Source organism: Vipera ursinii (assembly GCF_947247035.1).
Source record: "Vipera ursinii genome assembly, chromosome: 6".
Classification (NCBI taxonomy): Eukaryota; Metazoa; Chordata; class Lepidosauria; order Squamata; family Viperidae; genus Vipera; species Vipera ursinii.
In genome coordinates, this window is record NC_139515.1 from 57065220 (window position 1) to 57089334 (window position 24115).

Below are 24115 nucleotides of genomic sequence, written 5' to 3' on the forward strand. Positions count from 1 at the left end.
AGGGTCCAGCACATATCAAACGGATATATCTTGCATTGATAGAAATTGACTCAGAAACAGAACTTGTTAAAGATTGTATGATAAAGTGGGCTCAGAATATTCAAGAAGTTATTACAATGGACACTTGGGAAAAGATTTGGGTGAGGAACGTAAAATTTACGCAAGCCCAAAATTTAAGAGAGAACTTTTATAAAATGTTTTATACAGTAGGTGGCATTTAGATCCTAAAAAGCTTGCAAGTATGTATCCGAATTATCAACCTAAATGTTGGAGGTGTGGTGGCGAAGACGCAACATACTTTCATATATGGTGGACCTGTAAAAAGGTTAAAGCTTTTTGGATTAAAATCTGGTGGAATATGCAGAAGATATTTAAGCAAAGGATAAAGTTTTGTCCGCAATTGTTTTTATTGGGCATAACTACGGATACTACTGTTGTGGACACTAAGTTGATGTTGAATTTAATTACGGCAGCAAGACTTTTAGTAGGTCAATATTGGAAGAAGGAGGAACTGCTGACTATAGAAGAATGGACTTTAAAAGTTTCTGACCTGGCGGAAATGGCAAAGATATCGGCTTATTTAAAAGACCATTCACAACAGAGATATATTGTGGAGTGGAAAAAATGGATTGATTATATCCAGAATAAATATGGGACTAAAAAGTTTCATTTAGCATTTGAATAAGTTTTGATGTGATATTAGTATTGCTTGTAGTCATTTTATATGAGCTAGAGTGCGATAGATTTAATAGTTTATTGTTGTTAGCATAGGGTTGTTTATGATTGCTTTTATCTTTATACCTTGTATTTAGCTCTGGGAAGTCGGGGAGGGGGGAAGGGGTGGGGGGAGGGCTAGGGAGGGCTAGGAAGGGCTGGGTGGGGGGTGGGGGGGAGGGATTGTTAATGATAAAATGTATTGAAAAACTTTTTAATAAAAAAAGTCACACACATCCACAAACACACACTTTTTTTTTTGAAAAGTTTTAACAAACAATTTTTCCCTTAAGAATCCCCCCTCCCCCTCCCTTCTCCCTCCCCCCCTTCCTCTCCCCCCTCCCCCCCTCCCCCCCGACTTCCCAGAGCTAAATACAAGGTATATATAAAAAAAAACAATCATAAACAACCATATACTAACAACCATAAACTCTAAAATCTATCACTCTCTAGCTTATATAGGATAAAGCAAACCTTAGTAATATTAAATATATATATATAAAAAAAACTAAGATAAAAGAAGAAAAAAAGAAAGAAGACTTATTCAAATACTACATAAAACTTCTTAACCCTATACTTGTTCTAAATAAACTCAATCCATTTTCTCCCTTCCATATTATAGCATTCTTGCAAATAATCTTTCAAATAGGCCAAAATCTTTGCCATTTCAACCAGGTGAGAAACCTTTAAAGTCCACTCTTCTATGTTCGGCAGTCCGTTTAAAAATCTTCTGTATGTTCTACCAGACTTTTATCCAAAAAGCCTTAACCTTTTTACAAGTCCACCATACATGAAAATATATTGCGTCTTCATCACCACACCTACAACATTTAGGCTAATAATTCAGATACATACTTAACTTTTTAAGATCTAAATGCCCTCTATAAAACATTTTGTAAAAATTCTCTCTTAAATTTCAAGCTTGTGTAAATTTTACATTCCTCACCCAAATCTTTTCCCACCTCCCACTGCTTGGCTGTAAGTACGTTGTGAAAGTTCCATAGACTTCTGCTGATCTTGTTCTTTTATCTTTTTTGATCGTTTTAAAGCAGCACGCGTCACCCTCTGTTCTCTAGGATCATCCAAAGAAGTTGTAGCTTGATCTCCTCCAGCAGCCTTCTCCTCTATCTGTCCATCTTCAGCCTCTTGATGTTCTCCTTCTCCAGATCCCTTTGCAGCTTCCAGAAGTGTTAATGGGGTTGCTTTTAAAACATTATTGTAAAAATCACGCGCTTGCATCACAGTAACCAAACGGTACCTTTTACCTTCATGCATCACCATCAACCCAGCTGGGATCTCCCATCTGAACCTTATATCTCGTTGCTTAAGCTCTTGCACAAGAAACGTAAAATCCTTCCTTCTCCTTAAAATCTTTGGAGGAATTTCTTTTAGAACCAGAACTTCTTGATCAGCAATCACCACTTTAGTATCATAGGCAGCTTGTATAACTTCATCTCTAATTTCCCTTTTTGCAAAATAAACCACCACATCTCTAGGCAGCTTTCTCTGTCTAGCAATCCATGAATTCACACGAAACACTTTATCCATGCCTCCTTTTATTTCAGATGCTGGCTGATTCAATACCACTTCGAGAGCCTCAGAAACCAGCTGCTTTAGATCTTCCTTAATATTCTCCTTTAAACCTCTAATTCTAATGGCAAACTGCATCTGAAAGTATTGAGCAAGACTCAATTCTCTATCCATTTTGTCTCTTAAATCTTCATTCTCCAATACTTTTGCTTCTAATATGGCATTCTTTTGAGTCAAATCTTCCACTTTTTCCTCCAAATCTTCCACACATTCAGCCACTTTATACACTGAAGACAAAATGTCTACCTTCATCACACTGAACTTCTGTTCCATCCTCTCCTCCATTCTCTTCTCCAACTTCTCCAATTTCTCCTCCATCTGTGCAAATTTATCAGCCATTGATTCCAAAATTACCTGAGTAAGTTTTTCAAGAGCATCTTGTAAGTCCTTCGATGTCAATACATCAGGAGGATACAACGCCTGCAATGATGATTGTTGCACCGGAGAAGTTCCAGCACTCCGAAGAGTTTTAGGGGGAGGTTTAGCCGCCATCTTTTACTTTCACTTGTGACGCACTTTCACTTTAAGTTTAAAAAGTCCATCAAGCTCGAGAGTAAACTAAAGTAATCCTCATCACCTTTTCCTCTTGTACCGCTCTGCCTGCTCTTTTTATTCCATAGTCTTTCCTTCAGGCAGGGGTGGTCGCAGACGCCTGGCTCTGCTCCAAGAAACAGGAGCAGAGGCGCTGGCCAGCTGGGAGCAACCCAGGCTACGGGGGAGTTCGATCCTTCAGCCGCCCAAGCTAAAAGCTCAGGCGGCCCCGGAGAACTCGACCCCTACCTGGGGCCTCACCCCCTCCTCTTCTCCCGAGGAGGGGGCTTCAAATTCGCCCAAACAGCTGATCGGCGCTGTTTCGGGCGAAAATCACTCAGCTGAGCCGCGGGCAGCCCGGGAAGGCTGTCTCCGGCGCCGCGCAGCCACCGGAAGACCACACACTTTTGTTTGCAATACAGAATAAATAATGATTCGGGAGTGATTTTCTGTTTGCAATACAGTACAGATAATGATCTGGAAATGGAGAGATTTTCTGCAGGAAAATTTGTTCCAATTATAATCCAGATTAAGAACATATTCCAGTTTAAAGCCTTGGGCTGTCTTCTCTCCAAGTGCCTTTTCTCTAGATTTAGGTCAACTTTTTAAAAATAAAAAACGAAGTAATATATAGGATCAGGTCAGTTAAATAGAGTCCAAATTAGGCTGAAAATCCTGACACACTTTAGTCCATCTGGATGATTCGGTTTTAGTCATTCTGGCATCAGCTTCTGTCTTCAGGAAAGTACTTTGGATCCTCTAGCCCAGACATGTCAAATACAAGGCCCAAGGGCTGGATCTGGCCTGCAATTGGCCAATATTTGGCCTGCAGGAATGCCCCAGGGATGGTGAGGGACTGGCCCCTGCTGTCCTGGCCCTACCCAGCCCGGCAGCCCCCAAGGCGTGTACCCAGGAGGCAGTGAGCACATGGGGTCCAATGGCATCCGGCAGCAGAAGCTGCATAGCCCGCTGTGAATACTGGGCCAGCCCTCCTGCAGCAATGCTGCAGCAGCACTGGCAGCATGCAGACTTGGGGGGGCATGTGATGCGGACTGCCAGACATGCCTACTCCATCTCATCTCTTTTTGATTGGAGAGCAGGTTGCTATTGGTCATTTCCTCAACCCCCTCATGGGTCTTGCCCTTGGCCCGTGGGTGGAACACATTCCCCTCATGCACCTCGACCGCCAGCTACCAGCTGCTCATGCAAGTCCATTAGGCTGCCGCCCAGAGCTGCAGGCCTGCCCAGCATGACGGAGGTGAAGTAGTTGGGTAGGAAGCCTGAGTATAGGTGGTAGAGCACGCCCAGGGCCAGCAGGCAAAAGGCCACCCTGAGCAGGGAAAGCCAGATCCCCATCGGCACCATGGCTGCCAAGACCCAGCAGAGATGATGGGGAGGCATGCAATCCTGGCTGGGATGGGTGGCCATGGGGCCAATGGGGATCTGGCTTTCCCCGTTCAGGATGGACTTTTGCTTGATGGGTGTGGGAGGGCTCTACCACCTCTACTCAAGCTTCCTAGCTGGCTGCTTCTCCTTCCTTGTGCTGGGTGGGCCAGGTGCTCTGGGCAGTGGCAGCAGCCTGATGGACCTGCGTGAGCTGCTGGCGGTGGTGGCCTGAGGCAGGGCCAAGGTGTGTCAGGTGCGTGAGGGGAACAGGCTCCATGCAGGGGCCAAGGGCAAGATCTGCAAGGGGGCCAAGGAGATGACCAGCAGTGACCTGCTGTCCAACCGCAGGCAAAAACAGATGGGATGGAGTAGGCGCGTCCAGCGGTCTGCATCACCTGCCTCCCCCTCACCCCCTACTCTACCTGCTGCTGGAGAGATGGCCTGGTATTCGCAGTAGGCTGCAGAGCCGCAGAGTACATCGTTCGAGGGACCAGCAGGCTGTGTTAGCTAATGGACACCGTCAGCCCCCATGCCCTTGCTGGCTTCTGTGTGCTGGGGCCGATGGTGTCAGGCAGCAGCTGCCCTGGAACCTGCCTCACCTTGCCTTGCCCCATAGCAATAGTACCCTGCCCCCTGCCTCACCTCACCTCACCCCACAGGATGAGCCTCCTACCCACCGCCCCACCTGCCAAAGACCCCCTGGATTTCCTCCAACCCTGCCCTGCCCCCACAGGCATCCCCCCAAAACAAATTGAGGTGGCCACACCCATCCCAGCCTCGCCCACCCAGTCAGCCATGACCACTGCAGCCACACCCACCCAGTGGGCCATGCTCACTCGGCCCCCCTGAGGGCACCACAATGCTGATGCAGCCCTCAATGAAATTGAGTTTGACACTCCTGCTCTAGCCAAAAGCTGGCACTAACAATCTTAAGAAACACAAGGGCAGTTTGGCAACTAGCTACAATTTTTTTTTAATGAAAATTTCCTTTTTTAAATGAATGAAACTAAATCTGTAGTTACAACCACAAATTTACTGGGAACTAGAATCACAAGAAAAGAATGGAAGGGAGCAATCACTTGCACAATTCTAAACAAAATCAGTGCAGACAGCCTAGCTAAATTATGTATTTATAACAGCTGAATAGTCTTTTGGGATTGAGCAGATGTTTCCAGTTCATTTAACGGAAGGAATACTTTGAATTAAATAATCTGGACTTCTACTTGGATGCTTTTTAGGGAGACATTCCTAAATCTTGCTATGCCAAAAGAAGCAAAAAGTTCTATGTCACTGTCTTGACTCTAGCCAACAAATCAGAAAATTATATAGCTGTATTGAAATAAAGGGTTACTGATAGAACTTTAATTTGGATATACAGTATGCACAAAACTGGGATTATATTCAAAGGCCTAAATGGCTATAGGTAGTCCTTGATTTATGACAATAATGAAACCCAGAATTGCTGTTGTATGTCATAATGGTCATGAGTCGAGGCATCCATGTGACTGTCCTGATTTTCTGACCTTTTTGCAGCAGTCATTAAGTGATCTTTAAGTAAACTCATTGTCCACAATGGCAGTTTTTTGCTGGAAACTGAAAATAAACACTAATTTCCAGCCAAGAAAATGTCTTAAATTGTGATCACATGACAATGGTACAAGATCACATGACAATGGGCAAATGGCCATAAATATGAGCACCCAAAATGCAATCACGTGACTATAGAGGGGGGTCTGCCATTGGAACTTGAATCTGGATCATAAGTACCTTTTGTGTGTGTGGGGGGGTCTGTGGTAACTTCAGATATTTACTAAGTGACTGGTCATAAGTCAAAACTTTCCAATTCTATAGATTCTTTAAATATCAATTTCATATCAAGCATCTGCTGCAAAAAATTTCAATGTAATCTCAGTGAACGGAATCATAAATGCTCCTGATATAAAATGCTTTGAAGGATTCTATATTAAAAAACCGGAATAGTTGGCAGTCTTGGGAGAAAAAAGCATGCATGTAGAGGAAGAATGTGCAGTTCTGTCAAGGAAAGGCAAATTCAAATGAAATATTAGGAGTCTGACAAGTAGTATTACAACAGCTCAGTTAACCAAACTGAAGCAGTTTCAGAGTTCACTTTTGACAACTTTTAGAGAGTATTATGAGACTTTTTGAAAGGGGCATATGCTGCTTTGTATGCATCTTTAATTTTTACAGAGTGAAGGAGAGGAAACAGAGCAGAGTAATTCTCCAAAACAGTGTTTTCTCTACCCAACAATGAAACTTTCAGAACTGGGCAACAGACGCCCTTTGTTTAGAATAAAGCAAGATTCTAATTTATTTAAGGCTGCTTTCCCTTCCTCACCCTCCCAGGAGATTTTCAATTTCACAATAACCCCTTTGATTCTACTAAGAATTGCAAACCACATCCAAATCTATTCTGCTACGTGCTTATTGAACTGCAAAGAACATACTTTACAAGAGGCCTGGCCTCTGCTATCAAATGAGGAATAAAGTTGGTGAACCCACCCAACAATTACTCTTTTATGTTATCCGTTTGTCTGTTTATATCCTCAAGTTACACCAAATGTTGCATTATACTGCAACAATTTTGAATCAAGGTACCTACGGTATACTCTTCTTAAATGATCTTAGGACTGTCCAGCATTGGAGTAAAAAAAGTGGTTTGTGCAAGCTATACTGGCCTCTGATTTTTTTCTGGGTGCAATCCATCATCACCTTTAAAGCTGTATATGGTTTACCTGTGTGGCTGCCCCTCCCTAAAGAATCTACTCAACCTCCAGGTCAGATAGCATAGGCACATTCCTAGTCCCTTCCCCTAAATATTGTCACTTGATGGGAATTAAAAAGCATATGTTTTCCATAGCAGCTCCTGACCTATGGAACACCCTCTCTGCTCCAGTTTGGCAGGCCTCTAACTTTCCATAACTTTGAAGATCTTTTTCCCCAGGTGCTGGGATAAGAGATCCTGACTTGGTGCTGGTTTTTTGTTGTTTTTAATCTTTTAATGTGTTTAGTTTTATAACTCTAATATAATTTTATGTTGTTTTTAGTTTTGATTGGGAGCTACTCAGAGTTGGTTATAAAATGGGCAGCTACCAAATGTTTTAAATAAATAAATACATTTTGAAAACTTTATCAATATAAGCATCTCATATTTGGTTTCTCAATCATTCAGGTCATAAAAGGAAAACAAACTTCCTGATGGCAAAATAATAAAAGGGGATGGAATATTTTTTTAATGCGTGCCAGTGTGCTCAGAATAAAAAATGACAATAAAGGTTATCTTATCGTACTGTATATCCTCAAAGAGTGCTGAAATGAACTTTGACAAAGTGGTAAATGGGATTTCAAACATATCCCTTCATATTTTGCTTTAGAATGTATCTTGATGTAGATTTGCACATGCCTAGTGGCGCAGTGGTTAGAATGCAGTATTGCAGGCTAATTCAGCTCACCTCCAGGAGTTCGATCCTCACCAGCTCAAGGTTGACTCAGCCTTCCATCCTTCTGAGGTTGGTTAAATGAGGACCCAGGTTGCTGGGGGCAATATCCTGGCTTTTGTAAATTGCTTAGAGAATTCTGTAAAGCACTATGAAATGGTATATAAGTCTAAGTGGTATTGCTATTGCCATTTCCTTCAGGCTCTATCATAAAGAAATTAACCCTTCAGGGTCTGTGCATTTGAACAAAAATACAAGAGGGAAAATATTGAGACCCAATTTCTGGAGCTGGGCTTATGGGATCAGTTGGGATTGTTTCTAGTGTGCCAGCCTCCCTACTGCATGGCAAACTCTGTTTCTGGGCTCCTGGAGACTGTCTCAGGGCTGGTAGTGGAGTTCCCCAACTTAAGGGTTCTGAAGGACTTCCACTTACCATCCCTTTGGCCTCAGAAGCAGCCCAGCAGTTCATGATGACTATAATGTCCATGGGCCTATCCCAGATCATCATGGTCTGACTCAGAACAGTGGTCACACACCAGATATGAAACAGTTATTCTTCTGCTGCACTTAAAGCACAGTGCCAAAGCCTTGAAGTGAAGTAAAATGAGAGATTTTGTCTCTAGGTATAATTATTGCCTTTGTAAATACAGGTTTTGTACTTGGTGATGTTTGCACTTTTAAATGCATTTTCTTTCATATGTTGGTCGAATAAGTGACCTACACATTGGAAAATTGGAAGTCCAAGTAGGAAGCTTGGAAGTGGGAATCAAGTATGCGAAAAGCAATCCTGTTGGATGAGCTAATATTTCTTTCAAAGTTCCATTGTAAAGTATTAGTCCCTTCATCTTGGTTGGTAATCAGTAAAATACTTATTGGAATTCTTTTTAATATCAGTGAAAGTCCAAACTGTGGCTTTTACTGTGAAATGCAGTTTTAGCTGTCTACAGCAGATTATGAAGCTATGACATAAACTTATAAAGATTGAGGAATTCTGTTTTGCTAAGACTATTTTGCTCTCAATCTCCTGAGAAAACAGCAACAACATACTGCGAAGTGAAGGAGAGCAGATGAAAATGGTAAAATTTTCAAGAATCCTATTTCCTCCACACCCATGACACTTTAATGAATAACCCAGATATAATCTGATATGCCTAGTACTTACTTGGTTAGTTTCCAGTGAGTTGTAAGATTCTAATAAATGCCTTATGATTCAATGCATTTCTTAAAATAGAATGACTGAATCCTGGCTTATTAAATTAAAAAATGTTCGAAGTTTTATATTAGCCGACCCTTTAAATTCTCAAACTATGAAGGAGAAGTAATCAGCATAATTAAGAGAACTTATGTATTCAAGCATCACATTGCTAGAGAAGTAAAAAAAAAGAGTATAAGAATACAATGTGGGATAAAGGAGCAATTAGAAGAAACTGCTTGGGCACGCACTTTTTCTTAGTATATGGATCTGGTATGGAAAAAGCTTTTCCTTATATATAGAGTTTAGGGGCCCTTGTATGCCTTTGCTGTAGTTTCTTTGCAACATCCCAAGTACTTGGCAGGTGTCTATAGAACAGCATTACAGACTGCAGATCACTGTGTTTTGTAAACCCATTCAGTGTGGGACTGCTGGACATGATCGTGACAACATTCCAGTTTAATTACATAGCATCTACATATCTCTCTGTGAGAGATCCGTGGTCTCTTCTTGTCACTGTATGATAGCACAATGTGTCTCCAAGAGCATAAAGAACAGAGATTACTTGAATACACCTCCACTTTCCAATGATGTCCTTATTTCTGCAGAACATTCTTTAAAAACTAAGATCAAAAGACTTTTAGGAAGGAAGAAAAAGGGAGCAGTTTCTGTGGAGCTAATTTGTAAGTTTGATTTCAGTTTAACTCAAATAAGTTACATAATGTACATAATGTCCTGTTATTTAACCGAAGTCTTACAAGGCTCTGTTTTTGCAATCTGCCCTGAAAAATAGATCTTGTCCTTCAGAGAAGAAAGGGGACGCTTAACTCTTCATCTGCCAGACTTTTTAAAGAAAAATCCTTAAAAGTTTATTTATTTCCTTAGGCTTTTTATGTAAATGCTTGTGTGATGTAAATGTTTAGCGTTACTAACAACTATTTCAGAGAAAAATGCTAACAGGAGAAGGCTGATCCATGAACTGTAATTGAGCCCAGAATTATGGTTGAAATATGCCCACGCTTGGAATACTGCATACAGTTCTGGTTACCATGATACAACAAAGATGATAAGGAGTCTGGAGGCTAAACTGTATGATAAATGGCTCAGGGGACTAGTTAAGTTTAGCCATCCCTAAGAGAGGCCTTAGGGATGACATGATAGCCATCTTCTAATAATTGAAGAATACTCCAAGTCACAGGGAAGAGGGGGGTCGATTTATTCTCCAAAGTTCCTGAAGGCAGGACAAGAAACAATGGGTGAATCTCATCAGAGCGAGATTTATCCTGAAGCTAAGGAGAATTTTCTTGACAGTAAGAACAATTAGTCAATGGAACAGCTTGCCTCCTGGAGTTGTGAATGCTCCCTTGCTGGAGGTTTTCAAGAAAAGATTGGACAACCATTTGTCCTAGATGGAATAAGGATTCCTGCCTTGGAACACCTCCAAAGTCCCTTCCAGCCCTATAATTCTATCATTCTTTTTTAAAAGCTTGCTCGAACATCTGGCATTTCCCTTTCCAGGTAGAATTTGCATTAAATGATCCTAAGCATTATTTTCTGTAATTAAGGATATTATAACAACAATTCACACATTGTTAAGTGTTTGTTTTTTTGGTATTAGTGTATAAACTGATCTCTTCTGATCTGTTAGCCACTCTGTTTTTCTTCAGATTTCTGGCAAAGCTTAGTTTTATCTTTACTTACTACCTTTAACCTTTTACTGATTATTTTTCTGTTGCTCCCCATATTTACATACTGTAGATACTTTGACACTTGCTATAGCATTCTGACTTGGTAATGACCAAATTTGCTCTAACTATATATTTGTGCTAGAGGTTCTTTTAAGTAGATAATATCCTCTAAGCTATCTTGGATGTTGACACCATTTAAGGATCCAGTGGTGCACCCCTCCACAAGACGGCATTGCTGGAGCTGACATTATGGATAATTTCCATCCAGTTTTCAACCTACCTTTTTGGGGCAAGGTTCTAGACAAGAGGATTGTGCTGCAGCTTAGGAGAAACCCGGGAAAAGTGGATTACCTAGAACCCTTTCAGTCAGGTTTCAGGCTGACTGATATGGGATGGAGGCAGCATTGATTTTAACCTTGGACGATCTCTGACAGGAGCAGGATGAGGTGGCATGTCCATTCTTGCTCTTCTAGACCTTTGATACCATTGTTGGTGGCCTTTGATACCATTGTTCACAATATTCTTGTGAATCAGTTGGGAATGGGTGACCTGCTAGCTCTCCTTCCTCCAGGGTTATCTTGGTTCCACTCATTGTTGATGACCTTCCCTCTTTGGTTCTGAATGGGGTGGCATTGCTTCAAACAGAATTGGTGCACAATCTGGCGTTTTTTCTTGGGCTCAGAGTTCCTGCTCAAAAAGCAAGTTGCAGTCATAGCTAGGAGGGCTTTTGCAGAGCTTCCTGTTGTGCTTCAGTTGCACCCATTCCTACACTGAGGGGCCCCTCTCACATCACTTATGCACTTGTGGCCTCTCATTTAAACTACTGAGACATGTTCTACAAGGGGCTACCCTTAAAGAACATTTGGAAACTTCATGGATACCGAATGCAATGGTGAGCCATAAATGGGTGCCCCTCGGAAGTTTAGGAAATGGAGTGGTGTATAAAGTTGAAGTAACAAACTCATAAACTATAAACCGATAAAGGGAGAGAGACAGTATTTTGTCACATAACACCAATAATGTGAGATTTCATTGGCAACTTATCTGTTTCCAAGTACATTTCAAGGTCCTGATTTTTAATTTATAAATCCTTACATGCCTTGGAGCCTGGTATCTTCATATTTCTCATTTTTGTATCTAAATTGATTATAACCCCCACTGCATGCAGAGTGCTGATTGAACTCCTAATTGAGTTTTTTGATGGAAGGGGGAACAGAATAGTTCTCAGAACAGTTTGCTGTCGGAGATTAGGGTAACCTATTTCCTTATGATTTTCCAGAAGACTGTCAAAACCTGGTTGTTCTAGCAAGCCTTTGGAAAATAGACTCATACTAAATTGTGTGAGTAAACTGCAGTGCCATCTAGTGTATATAAAAGTAGATGATGTATTTTGTATGTATTGCTCCATTTCCATCTCATTACAGGCTACCTATTCTACAAGGAGGAACCTTTGCATTTTTAACTCCTTCACTGGCCATGCTCAGTTTGCCCTCCTGGAAGTGCCCTGCTTGGATCAATAATGGCAGCATGGTGGATCCCACTTCTCCAGATTTCATTGAGGAATGGCAGGTTCGAATTAGAGAGGTAATCCACTGAGAATGTTTGTATAAAATTATTATTCTGTTAGAATGCTTTGGTTTTGTGGTGCACCTGACAAATCTGTGCAACTTCTCTTTCTTCAAAAGACAAGGCAGTAGGAGAGTGATGTGACTTTGCCTTTCAACTACAGGGAGAGACGATTTTACTTTCTTTCAAAATGAGTTAACTGCTACGGTTTTCTAAATAATGTTGAGAATAGTAGCTTAATGTCCTCCAGAACAGCAGCCTGTCAGATAAAAGTGACATGATGGTGACTCTTCTCTTATGTTTAAGAGGACCTTTTATGGTACCCCAGAAATATGTTTGGATCATGAACAAAGGAGATACCAAACTCACTGCTTCCACTTTGTGCTGCCTATCTTTAATTTCTCCCAAATCAGAACATTATCAAAAAGATATTTCCTTTCTAGTATTTGTTAATCATTCAGAAGACAAATTAATAAAAGCAGTTAATTAGTTTTTCTACTAAATATAAAATACATGGCAACTGTATTATATGTAAATAGTTATCACTAAGATGTTAATGATAGTTAGCCATGAGGTACAACTTCTGACAGCCGAACATGCGGGACTTTTGACAGCTGTCAAAACTCCCCGACAGAGCACAGGCGCAACCGGTTGACAGCTCTCGGCTGTCAACACAACGCAGAGCCGCCCAGCCACAAGGAGTTGAACTGTCAGACAATACGCGAAGCCGATTGGAGCTGGAGTCGAGGCGGGAGAAGACCAGCCGCTGATTGGACCAGCCAGCCGGCTGCTGACTATAAAAAGCCGAACCTTCTGTACCTAGTTGCCCTGTTCAGAATAAACCCTGTTAACATTGCCAGCTGTCTCTGAGTGGTCTGTCAGCCACTTCAGCAACTTTGTTAGGATTACTAAGATGACTTCCGATTCCATTAACCCTCTCCTGATCAACTACCAATCACTGCCAATTATGAATCACCACTTGCAACTTAAATACAAGAATTTCTATTAGAATAAAATGCATTTACAGCCTTTGTTGTTTTAGTTGCAGGGAGCGATTATGGTAGCTTCTTGCTTCCAAATTTTTGTTGGCTTTTCGGGTCTCATTGGATTCCTGATGCGGTTCATTGGCCCTCTGACTATTGCTCCAACCATTACCTTGGTGGCCTTGCCTCTCTTCAGCTCAGCAGGGAAAGATGCTGGAGAACACTGGGGGATAGCGGCCATGTAAGTTTTGTCTTCCTGGGAATATGATGCTTTTTATTTTTCTTATATGGATTAATTTAAAAAGAAACTTCTTAGGTTCTTTCCCAGGAAGCAAGGAGACAATAGCTTGGAATCTTTTATATACAGGAAAAGGGTGAAGGTGACACACACACACACACACCACGGGCAGTTCACAGGGTATATAAATACTTTATTTGGCCAAGTGTGATTAGACACACAAGGAATTTGTCTCCAGTGCAGAGTTATTGCAGATAAATGCTTTAGTTTGGCAAGATCAATGTCAGTCCCAAGGAACCAAGACTGGCAGTAGGAGTTGCTTCCTGTCTTATAAACAGGAATCTTGCCGGTTTAAAGCACTTATCTGCAATAACTATTAGATATATACCCTGTGAACTGCTGGGGATGGGAGGATGCCTTTGCCCTTTTCCTGCACACCAACAACTCCAAGCTATGTTGTCGCTTTGGTCCCTGGGAAAGAACCCTCCCTCTTGTGACTCTGGACTACTGTGCGTATTATAAGAAACATGAATTAAGTAAAAAAATGTCCATTGTATAGTACTCTGTTCTTAACTAAGTATTTGATACATTGATATTTGCAAACAACAATATTGAAATTAGTAACTGTAAACTGTTATATTAATTTCTGAATCAGAATGTCATAAATGGAAACTTTTTTCTTTTTTGTTTATCACTTTAGAACTATTTTCTTCATAGTTTTATTCTCTCAGTACCTGAAAAATGTGACGGTTCCACTACCATCTTATCAAAAAAGCAAAAAATGCCATTTCTCCAAGATCTACCTCTTCCAGATCTTTCCAGTGAGTAAACTCTAATGATATTTGAATAATCAAATACATATACACAAAAATCAGAATTATTTAAGAAAAACCTCCAGAAAGTATCACTACTTCTGCTGGAAACAATATAATGAGCTAGATAAGTTTCTGGTTCAGAAATTCAGTCACCTAAGGTCACATCAGTAATTGAGGTGGAGTACTACATAGGTGGGGAGATGTGGGGGAAGGGTGAGAGAGAGAGAGAGAGAGAGGGAGGGAGAATGAAATGCTTCATGCTGTACTCACTTGCCAGGTCTTAGGTGAGTGAATGATTTTATTTTGTTTGGACGGAGCTATGGATTGCTCTGGGTCTTAACATTTGAAGTGTAGGAATTACAAATTTTAAGTCAGACCTTCTCAGATGCTTCTCCCATTTTTAGTAACTGGAGTGTTCCAGTGGTTTTGTTGCATATTAGCAGCAAGAGTGGCTCTTCCATTAGATAGAATAAGACACAACTAGGAGGAATGGCAGCAAGAATATGTTTGTAGGGCACAAACAGCTGTTTTCAGTCTGTGCTGAATCATATAAACTAGGCTGGTGCACTCAGTTGTAGTGGAACACTCTCCTCTCAAAACTGTTTTCATCTTTTGGTCCTGTTGGCTACTGAACATGAGGTTGATATTTGGAGGGTAGCAGATCCTGGACATTTTTACAACTAGGGGTAGGCTGAACAACTGGGCTAAAGGAGTTAAGTTTTAATGTAATCAACTGCTTGGAGTCAACTGTTTGTGTGTTGGGTGGCTATAACAAATGTGTTAAATAAATAAATAAATAATGTTCTGGTTAATTTGAAATGAGACTATATGAGAGACAGACAAATCAGATAATTTGAAAATCAATAACTCAATTCCGGAAGTTCTCTATATTTGTCATTTTTTTATTGCAACATCTGTTTAGAATAGAACCTTGTGGGCATTGTGGGTGAGCATGCATGTGCACGCATATCCTCACTTGTGTGAGCAGTAGGTGAGCATGTATGTGCCTGCTTCATTTGCGCGAGTAGCGTGCAAGAGTGATCACCGCTTGTGCAAATGGAGATGTGTGTGCATGCATGCCTGCCACTCGTGCAGACCCATTCCCTCCCCCCTGGGTCAGATCCCAAAGGCAGAAAGGTTGAGGAACTCTGTTATATTGAACTTGAAGTACAAGAACATATAATTACGTATAGTACAGAATGTAAACATAAAGCCAGAGTGTCAGAATAAGTATAAAGTTAGGCTGCTGACACAAACTCACTAATCTGCAGATAAACACATTATATCAAATCTAGGTTTGTGCAGTGTGTGAGCCCAATCAATATTATACTGAGGCAGCGTGTTGTAATGGTGAAAGTGCTGGCCTAGAAACCAAGAAACTCTGGGTTCAAGGTGTCCTTTAGGCATGAAAGCTGATTGTGGGATTGTGGGCCAGTCATTCTATTTTGGTCCAACCTACCTCTTCTTTGTTGTGGAGAAAATAGGAGGCAGGATATAAGTTTGTTGCCTTGAACTGACTAAACTAAAAAAAGGGCAAGATAAAATGATTATGATTATCCATCCTGAAGGATGGTCTCACCATTACATGGCTAGTATGTTTTGTATTAACAAAGATTTCTTGTCATCTGTAACTACCTAGGTGCTGCTTGCTCTCACAATTACTTGGCTATTATGTTTTGTACTGACCATCACCAACGTTCTTCCTTCAGATGCAAGGACTTATGGTTATTTAGCGCGGACTGACAGCAAAGGCGATGTCATAAGCAAGGCACCCTGGTTTCGATTTCCTTACCCAGGTATTCTTATGCTGATGCTTTTTCCTGTTTGGCGTTTATGTTTATGTGTTTTTATGTTTATGTGGCCCATTAGATCTGGAGCATCCCATTTTATCCAATTTCTTCATCCCTTATATCCAAGCTCTTTGGTCTTTTTAAATGTCTGAACTCCTTGAGAATAATTTTAGATCAGTACTACTTAAGTAAGCATTGCAAATAATGAAAAATTCCAGTGCAGAAACAGAGACTCCACCACTTTTCTTATATCTTTCCGCTTCCCATTTGGATCTGCCTTTGCTTTGGGCTTTCAGAAATATGATTGAGACGGTGTACAGAGTTTTCTAAAAAAAGTATTTAGATAAACTGTTGGAACAATCTCCTATTTTTTTATCTAAATTCAACAACATACACGGGACCAGACTACAGTAGTGATATGAGATTTTACAAAATATTTACAAGGATTTGTTAACAGTACATGCTTTTAGCTGTCCTGAATTTGGCAAATCAAAAAATGCAGGTAAATTTACCAGTTTCAGATCTTCAATTTTAGCATTCTTGTTTCTTCTATTTAGGCCAGTGGGGAGTGCCCACGATTAGTTTGGCTGGTGTATTTGGCATCATAGCTGGAGTGATCTCCTCCATGGTAGAGTCAGTAGGAGATTACTATGCCTGTGCTCGTTTGTCTGGTGCTCCACCACCTCCCAAGCACGCAATCAATCGTGGAATCGGAATAGAAGGGATTGGCTGCCTTCTGGCTGGAGCCTGGGGAACAGGAAATGGTACCACTTCTTACAGTGAAAATGTTGGCGCTTTGGGAATCACTCGGGTAAGTCTGATTCTGAATAATCAAAACCAAAAGTGGCCATGTGTGACTAGGAATAATGAAAGAAAAAGCTGTGCATCTTCTGCTTTGCAGATAACTGGAGCATTTGGGGGATGCATATGCTTTGGTTATGAGGCATTGACACTTTTGTATCTGGTCTGAGATCATGATTTAAATTCCCTACTATTCCTTTGGGTTTGCATGTTGCAAAGAAGGTCACTGCGAGGGAATCCTGAGTTTTATAAGCTCAGAAATCAACTATGCTGCTTTGGCATAGTTTTAACTATAATATATTTATCCTATTTAGGTGGCCATCTATTTCACAAGAGCATATTCTGGCTGGCATAGAACAGTTGTGGATGAAAGTGGGTGATTCTTCAGACTTCTAAAAATAGCAGCTGATTGCTCAGGGCGGTGGTCTAAGAGGGATGTGCCCTTCTACTCTCTTATATTCAAAGAACGCTACAGAGTTTGATAAGCTTCCTGATTTTAAAAATAATAACAAACAGTAGGTGAATGGATTTAGACATTCTCTGAGCAAGTTGGAGCTTTCAATTGATATTGGCACTCAGAGGATTTACTTACCTTTTTTAAAATAAATTCCAATAACATTTTATTATTCCTAGTTATATCTTTACATATTTAATGATAACTGTATCATAGTATGACCATTGTATTATATTTTAGAGGTACATTACATATATAACAAAATTGCATTATTTCATATATTTTACAATAATTATTCAAAATGACTGTAAGTGGACGCCTTTGGCTTGATAATTGTTAGATGGAAGTCCTCTGGCATACTGTCGAATAAAGGATATTTGACTCAGCTAAAGAATCTTGAAATTTTACTTCTAATCCTATCCAAGTTGACAATTGTGAGGTGTAGATCAACTTTCTCTTCTTTTTGTTGCTTGTAATTGCTTTCTCTCCATCTCCACAGGTAGGTAGTAGAATGGTCATTGTAGCTGGTGGCTTTGTTCTGCTTTTGACTGGCATGTTCGGCAAGATTGGGGCTGTGTTTGCCAGCATTCCAACACCCATCATTGGGGGAATGTTTCTTGTGATTTTTGGCATCATCACGGCTGTGGGGGTTTCTAATTTACAGGTAAGCGGATTTTTTTCTAGGATAATTTTGCATGGATAAGACAGAGCCATGTGCTAATTTCTTGTAGCATGAATTACAAATTGAGAGGTGCTGAACATCATTTGGAATTTCCACGTGCCAAATTACATGGATCATCACAATCAATATTCAATTTGTTAATATGTCTATTTGATTTTTTTGTTACGTTTTTATGTGCTTTTATAACACCATGCTAATTCTAGTTGTATTGACTTGTAAGAATCTTGTATTGAGAATCTACCCACATATAAGAATTTAGTCCAATTTAATATTTTTTTATTTGTTGAATTTAGATACCACCCATCTCACTCACAGAATGAATCAGGGCAGTATATAATTAGCAAACATAAAGACCTAAAACCCATATAAAAATAATATATATCAATAAAAGAGGCAGATAAAACAAGTTAAAAGTTAAAAGATGGGACAGGACCATCAAGACCTTCAGGATTGCATTCTGCTTAGTGAGCCCAAAATGAATTGGCAGCCAGGTCTTCAGACTTCTTCAAGAGGTGGGCAGAGGGGCTGCTCCACCTCTGGAAGAAGGGTATTCCAGAGGTCAGGAACAATGGCAGAGAACGCCCTCTTCTTGGACCCCGCCAGTCCATATTCTTTAACTGATGGGTCTGAAACATTTCTTTCCCACCTGACCAGGTGGGAAGGGCTGAGTTGGTGGGAATGAAATGGTTCCTTAGGTAACGTAGCCTATGCCTTATATAAGACTTTAAAAATAATAACCAACACTTTAAACTGACCCGGAAGCAAACCTTGAATTGAATTGGCCCAAGAACAAATATTTATTGTACTGTACGTATAGTCTGATTCATTTACATGTATTGACATCCATTTTGCCTTGTGTATTTTGTTCCCTCAGTTGTCTTAAAAAGTGTCATTAGAATCAGTTCTTCTCCATAGCTACCATCCTTCTTGCCTGAAGGTCGTTTTCCCCCCAAACCCCCCCCACTAACCCTTTACTTTTCCTATCCTATTGTTGGGACTATTATCAACTATCTCTCTGCTTCAGTCTTTCCTATGAAGCCTTTACTTTATCTACTAAATTCTCATGTCCTGTCATAACCCAATTTACTATATTTTAAACATATGCTTTATTATATCAATAGAAGATAATATTTTCAACATATGTTTCATTTACAATATATGTTTTACTAAGCTTATGTTGCTTCTCTACTTATCTCTCCCTGGCTCATTTCTCCAGTGTTGAATTTTAGAATCTATGTTTTTGGGCTCAGAAACTTGTCCTTTGTGCTCTGCGTATGTAAAGTTAAGCAAAAGTGTCCTTGAATTGAATTAGACTCCATGAAACAGCATTCACGCATTTTTTCACGCATTGTGGAACTGATATGCTACTACATTAGTATGATATAATAATGCTGATCTGTTTACATGTAAAATCATTGGCGTAAGTTAATACATTTTGTATCAGTTATACCTCTTTGTCAGTACACAGACATGAATTCTTCAAGAAACATATTCATCTTTGGATTTTCTATATTTGCTGGCTTGGCCGTTCCACACTGGGTGGAGAATAATGCAGAAAAACTAAAAACAGGTATGTGAGATTACAGTTTTGAGAGCAATAATTAGAAGTATAACAAAAATGGGAGGTATTGCCATATATTAAGACTTCAACACTATAGGTTTCATTCTCTATCATGCTTCTCTATTTATTCTAAAAGGTATTTTGGATATGCAAAAATATTGTTACATGTGGTTTATATAATGAGCAGAATATGACTGCAAATGCTGTGATTTAGTTCACAGGCTATTACTAATCTGTAAATCCCAGCTAGTGCAGTCAAATATGAGGAATATTAAGTGATACTATCTAAATAGTTTAACGTTTTTCAGCTCTAATTTATTCACCCTCTTGACTCTACAAATACAGTAGAACGATATTACCTAACTTCCTTTGGAAAATATATACATCCAAATCTATATTTGAGCTGCCAGTGGATATCAAATCTGAGATTTGACTCTAGTGAATTCAAGTTGCAAAACAAGTTTCAACTGAACCTTTGTGACAACATTTTGGGCAATTTACTGTGTACTATAATTAGATTATTGCACATATCTTGTACAATACAGCATTCTAAAGCATTGCTCAGACTTGGATGATTTCCTGTCACTTAAATCTAATAGTTCATTAACATAAAAAGGATTGTTGAAGGTCTGAAGCCAGCAACTTCAACTGGATGAAGCACAGCACTCATATTACCAGTTGCTGGATGAGAGCTAATTAAGGAATTGGAGTATTGAAAATTGAGTTCTTCACAAAGTGTCCCATTCATGATGCTAAAGTCAATGATCCATTGATGTGAAATTGCAAGACTGAATCCCATACTCTTATATTCCTTGTTTGCTTATCACAGGGGTACATGAATAATTTGGGAAGTACGCCAGGGTTTCTGTGTAGAAGACTGAAACAAAACAAACATTCCACATGGACTATAAATGTTTTCAGTGTAAAGTAAATGCCATGGCCTGAATATTAAAAGAAAAAAAGAACATTTCAAATGACTTGCCTTTCTTCCCTTGGGAAAGGATTGGGAGGTTGTGATTTGTTCTGAAACTCACTGGCTTCTCTTTCTAGGAACTGTACAGCTTGACCAAGTGATCCAGGTGCTGCTAACTACTGGCATGTTTGTTGGTGGATTCCTGGGCTTTTTTCTTGATAACACTATTCCAGGTAACTATTGATCATGGTTCGTCTTCCTTGAATTGATGATAGCATTTATGGTTCTAGTGCAGCAGTATGAGTAAAGGCTACACTTGCATTTTGAGAATTTGTCTAGGGGTACAAACCTCCTTACTCCAGGACCAGCTAGTGGTCCTTGAGAGCCCTGAATGATACTCTAAGGACTCTTGTAAAAGTTGCCAACAGATTATGATGTTTAAATGGCTATGGGAAAAGCAGTAAAAAGTAAGCAATGATTACCTCACCAAATTTTAATTTAGTTATTTTACATTATTTTAAAAGATTTATATGGCCACTCGCTTTAAAACACAATGCAGCTTAATTAAAATTTTATTTAATAGTAAGTAAAATCAGAGAGGAATTATGCTGAATTTAATTTTTGTTTTGTCTTAAATGTTTAGTTTTGGAACCGGCCAGACCCCATTATTAGGGACTCAGTACAAACCATTTTCCACAAGCAGTTCAATACTACATGACATAAAAATAGAAAACCGTTTATACGTTTCTAACTGCTGCCCCTGAAGATAAAGTTGAGATGTTACCTAGTCATGTCAGAGCATGTTATTCTGTTGACGGTTCTGGAACTGATGGGCAAAGTAAATGATGTAAATGCATTCATACATACATCCTGACTACAGAGTCAGCGCCTGTAGGAATATTAATGCCAATTCCTTAGGAAAGACTCATGTGATTCAGCCCTGGCCACTTAGTGAAACCACTTATTTTATTAATAAATGTATTTATTAAATTTACACACCACCTGTCTCATTAATAAAATGACTCTGGGCAGCATACAACAGAATAAAAGCAATAATATAAAAATATAGAAACATTAAAAACACTACAGACATTAAAGTTAACAGGGCTTGGATAAAACAAATACTGAATATTAAAATAATAAATTATTTAATTAAGTATAGCGATTATAGCTTAGATACATAGGAGTTACTCACAAAACAGTAATGCCCACATATCTCGAGTAAAATGCAAACAGCCCTCAGTGATGCACTGTAATAAGCGTCCTTGGTGTTGTCACCTGAGGAAAGCCAGAGTTTTGTACTGTTACGTGGGATCATGGATATTTCTATTTAGAACTGGTCTTGTGGATTTTTGCATATGTATCATATTACATATTTTGGAAAGAAAGAATACGAGAAGCATATTTCTCTCACTTACAATTTTGTTATCAGTGATCAAGTACATGATGGGAAATATTTATTGTAATCCTCTCATCCTGAAGGACAGGTAGGCTTCCACATGGCTTGCAGCTGTTAGAAGTTGTACCCTTCCCCCTGTCCCCATAGGTAAAGGTAAAGGCTCCCCCGCACATGCGTGCTAGTCCTTTCCGGCTGTATGGGCCGGTGTTCATCTCTGTTTCAAAGCCGAAGAGCCAGCGCTTGTCCAAGGACGTCTCCGTGGTCATGTGGCAGGCATGACTAGACGCCAAAGGCACACGGAACGCTGTTACCTTCCCACCGTAGTGGTCCCTATTTTTCTACTTGCATTTTTACGTGCTTTCAAACTGCTAGGTTGGCAGAAGCTGGGACGAGTAACAGGTGCTCACTCTGTTATGCAGCACTTGGGATTCGACCCGTCAAACTGCCGACCTTCTGATCGACAAGCTCAGCGTCCTAACCCACTGGGCCACCGCGTCCCTCCTCTCCCCATACTGGAAGCCTACTCAGATGGTTTTGCATAGAAGCTCCCTTCCCAACTATGATTAGCATGTGGCCATTTAGTTGAAGAAGTGCCAGATAATCTATCATGTTGGAATAAAGTGGTGCAAACTATTTCTTTCCTCAAAGCAATACTGCTAGTATCCTAAATTAGCTGAACAGTGGGGAGCAGAAACTTTGTACTAAGGAGAAAGAGTAAAGGAAAATTCCTTCTCCCACAAAATTGGGATAGATAGGTGGTCAAATTTTCTGACGACCTCCCCTCACTTTTTGTGTGGGCTTTTCCAAAATCACACTTCCTGATACTAGTACTGGTATTTACCAGTAACAGCTTTCTAACCATAACTTAGTTGAGAGGCCTTGCTACTCATCATCTTACTTCCATTTTGCAGGAAGCCCAGAAGAACGAGGACTCCTCGCTTGGAGAAAAGATTATAATGAAGAGTCTGATGGTGCTGTGAATAACCTGCACATCTATGATCTTCCATTTGGAATAGGTTCCAAGTTCTGTGTTGCTAACTGGTTTAAATATCTTCCAATGTGCCCTGAGCAGCTGGCTACCCAAGAGGCAAAGGAAGAGAAGAAAAGGAACAAAACTGATTTTGAAACGAACTCTGATATTGATATTAACACAAAAGTTTAAATCTGCAGGAAAACAGTTTCTTAAGCCTCTGAAAAATCATCTTCCTTTTTGTGGGTTTCTTGGCCCTTGAGCTGTGTGCAGCTCAAGACTAATGTACAGAAAGCAGCTCCATGATTTCCTCCCCCATGCCGACTGGCACCATCCTGAGTGTTAATTTCTTTATAGCATCATTTCAGGAAATCATCTATTTAGGGAGTGGGACATATAGGTCATGGGAAAGAATTTTCTTTTCTATGATGGAAAACTGTTGCCCAGAAAATCTTAAGCGTAATTCTTGAGAAGATGAATAAACTAATCCCAAAGCATTAGACTACGGTTTCAGTAAATACAGCCTCAAGCTTTATCTCAGCTGAACTGATTGGATGCAGCTGATCAAACCCTAAATTTGCATGCTTTGGGCTTTTGGTGTCCCCCTACATTTTACTCATCAGGTTAAATTGATAAAAGCTCTGGAGGATAGTAAACTCTGGTTTCTAGCAAAAAATGTAAATCATCACATGACCACAGGATGCTGTAAATGGCTAGTTGCCAGGCACCCAAAATGCAACCATGTGATTGTGTGTGGGGGGTGGCCATCAGAATTTTGAATCTAGGTCCTATGTACTTGGGGGGGGGGAGGTTCCTTTAACTTCAAATATTTGCTAAGTGGCCAGTCATAAGTTGAGGACTATCTATACGTTATCCAGATAAATATATGATTAAAATGTTGTCATTTTTAAACTGTACCCAAAGGAAAAATATCAGCAATCTGACATGCATGAGGAAATGCTTTTTGATCATTCTCTTGGGTGTAGGCCATTTTGGTTTACTAAGAAGCACTACTTCATGCTGACAGTCTGATTTCAAGATTTGCATTGATGATTTGTTCATGATTGTTTGTATCATATCACACTTAAGGTTTGCATTGCAAAGCAATATTTTCTAAAATTCTGAAAGAAGGGATTTGTATCTGATTAAAAGTTACATACTCTACTTCCCAGCCTAGCAATTGCATCCTTCATTCTCTATATGGCTATTAGGAAATATGAATGGAAACATTCAAACACTGCTTCTCATCATGGCTCTCACATATATATCTGAATAGTTTACATGGATATTTGGGATAAATCAAGGTAGCTAGACACGTGCGCGACAGTTGTTGTGTCCCTTTCATGATTATTAACATGGAATGAAGTCTAAAACCCCATTAGCTCAC

The 24115-nt window shown here is 39.9% G+C and overlaps 1 protein-coding gene across 1 annotated transcript in view; it reads left to right on the plus strand.

The window, feature by feature from the left end:
• LOC310641870 (solute carrier family 23 member 1-like) overlaps nt 1–23869 on the plus strand; it is a gene marked incomplete at its 5' end in the record, with an annotated part of 34498 nt that extends 10629 nt beyond the window's left edge. Inside the window, 9 exons of the mRNA XM_083365186.1 lie at nt 11981–12140; nt 13165–13346; nt 14044–14164; nt 15798–15954; nt 16506–16759; nt 17703–17867; nt 19347–19455; nt 20497–20592; nt 22670–23869. Of these exons, the coding sequence (XP_083221312.1) occupies nt 11981–12140; nt 13165–13346; nt 14044–14164; nt 15798–15954; nt 16506–16759; nt 17703–17867; nt 19347–19455; nt 20497–20592; nt 22670–22920 (1495 nt within the window). The 3' untranslated portion in view covers nt 22921–23869. The remainder of the gene's footprint in view (nt 1–11980; nt 12141–13164; nt 13347–14043; nt 14165–15797; nt 15955–16505; nt 16760–17702; nt 17868–19346; nt 19456–20496; nt 20593–22669) is intronic.
• Between the last annotated feature and the right edge of the window lie 246 nt (nt 23870–24115).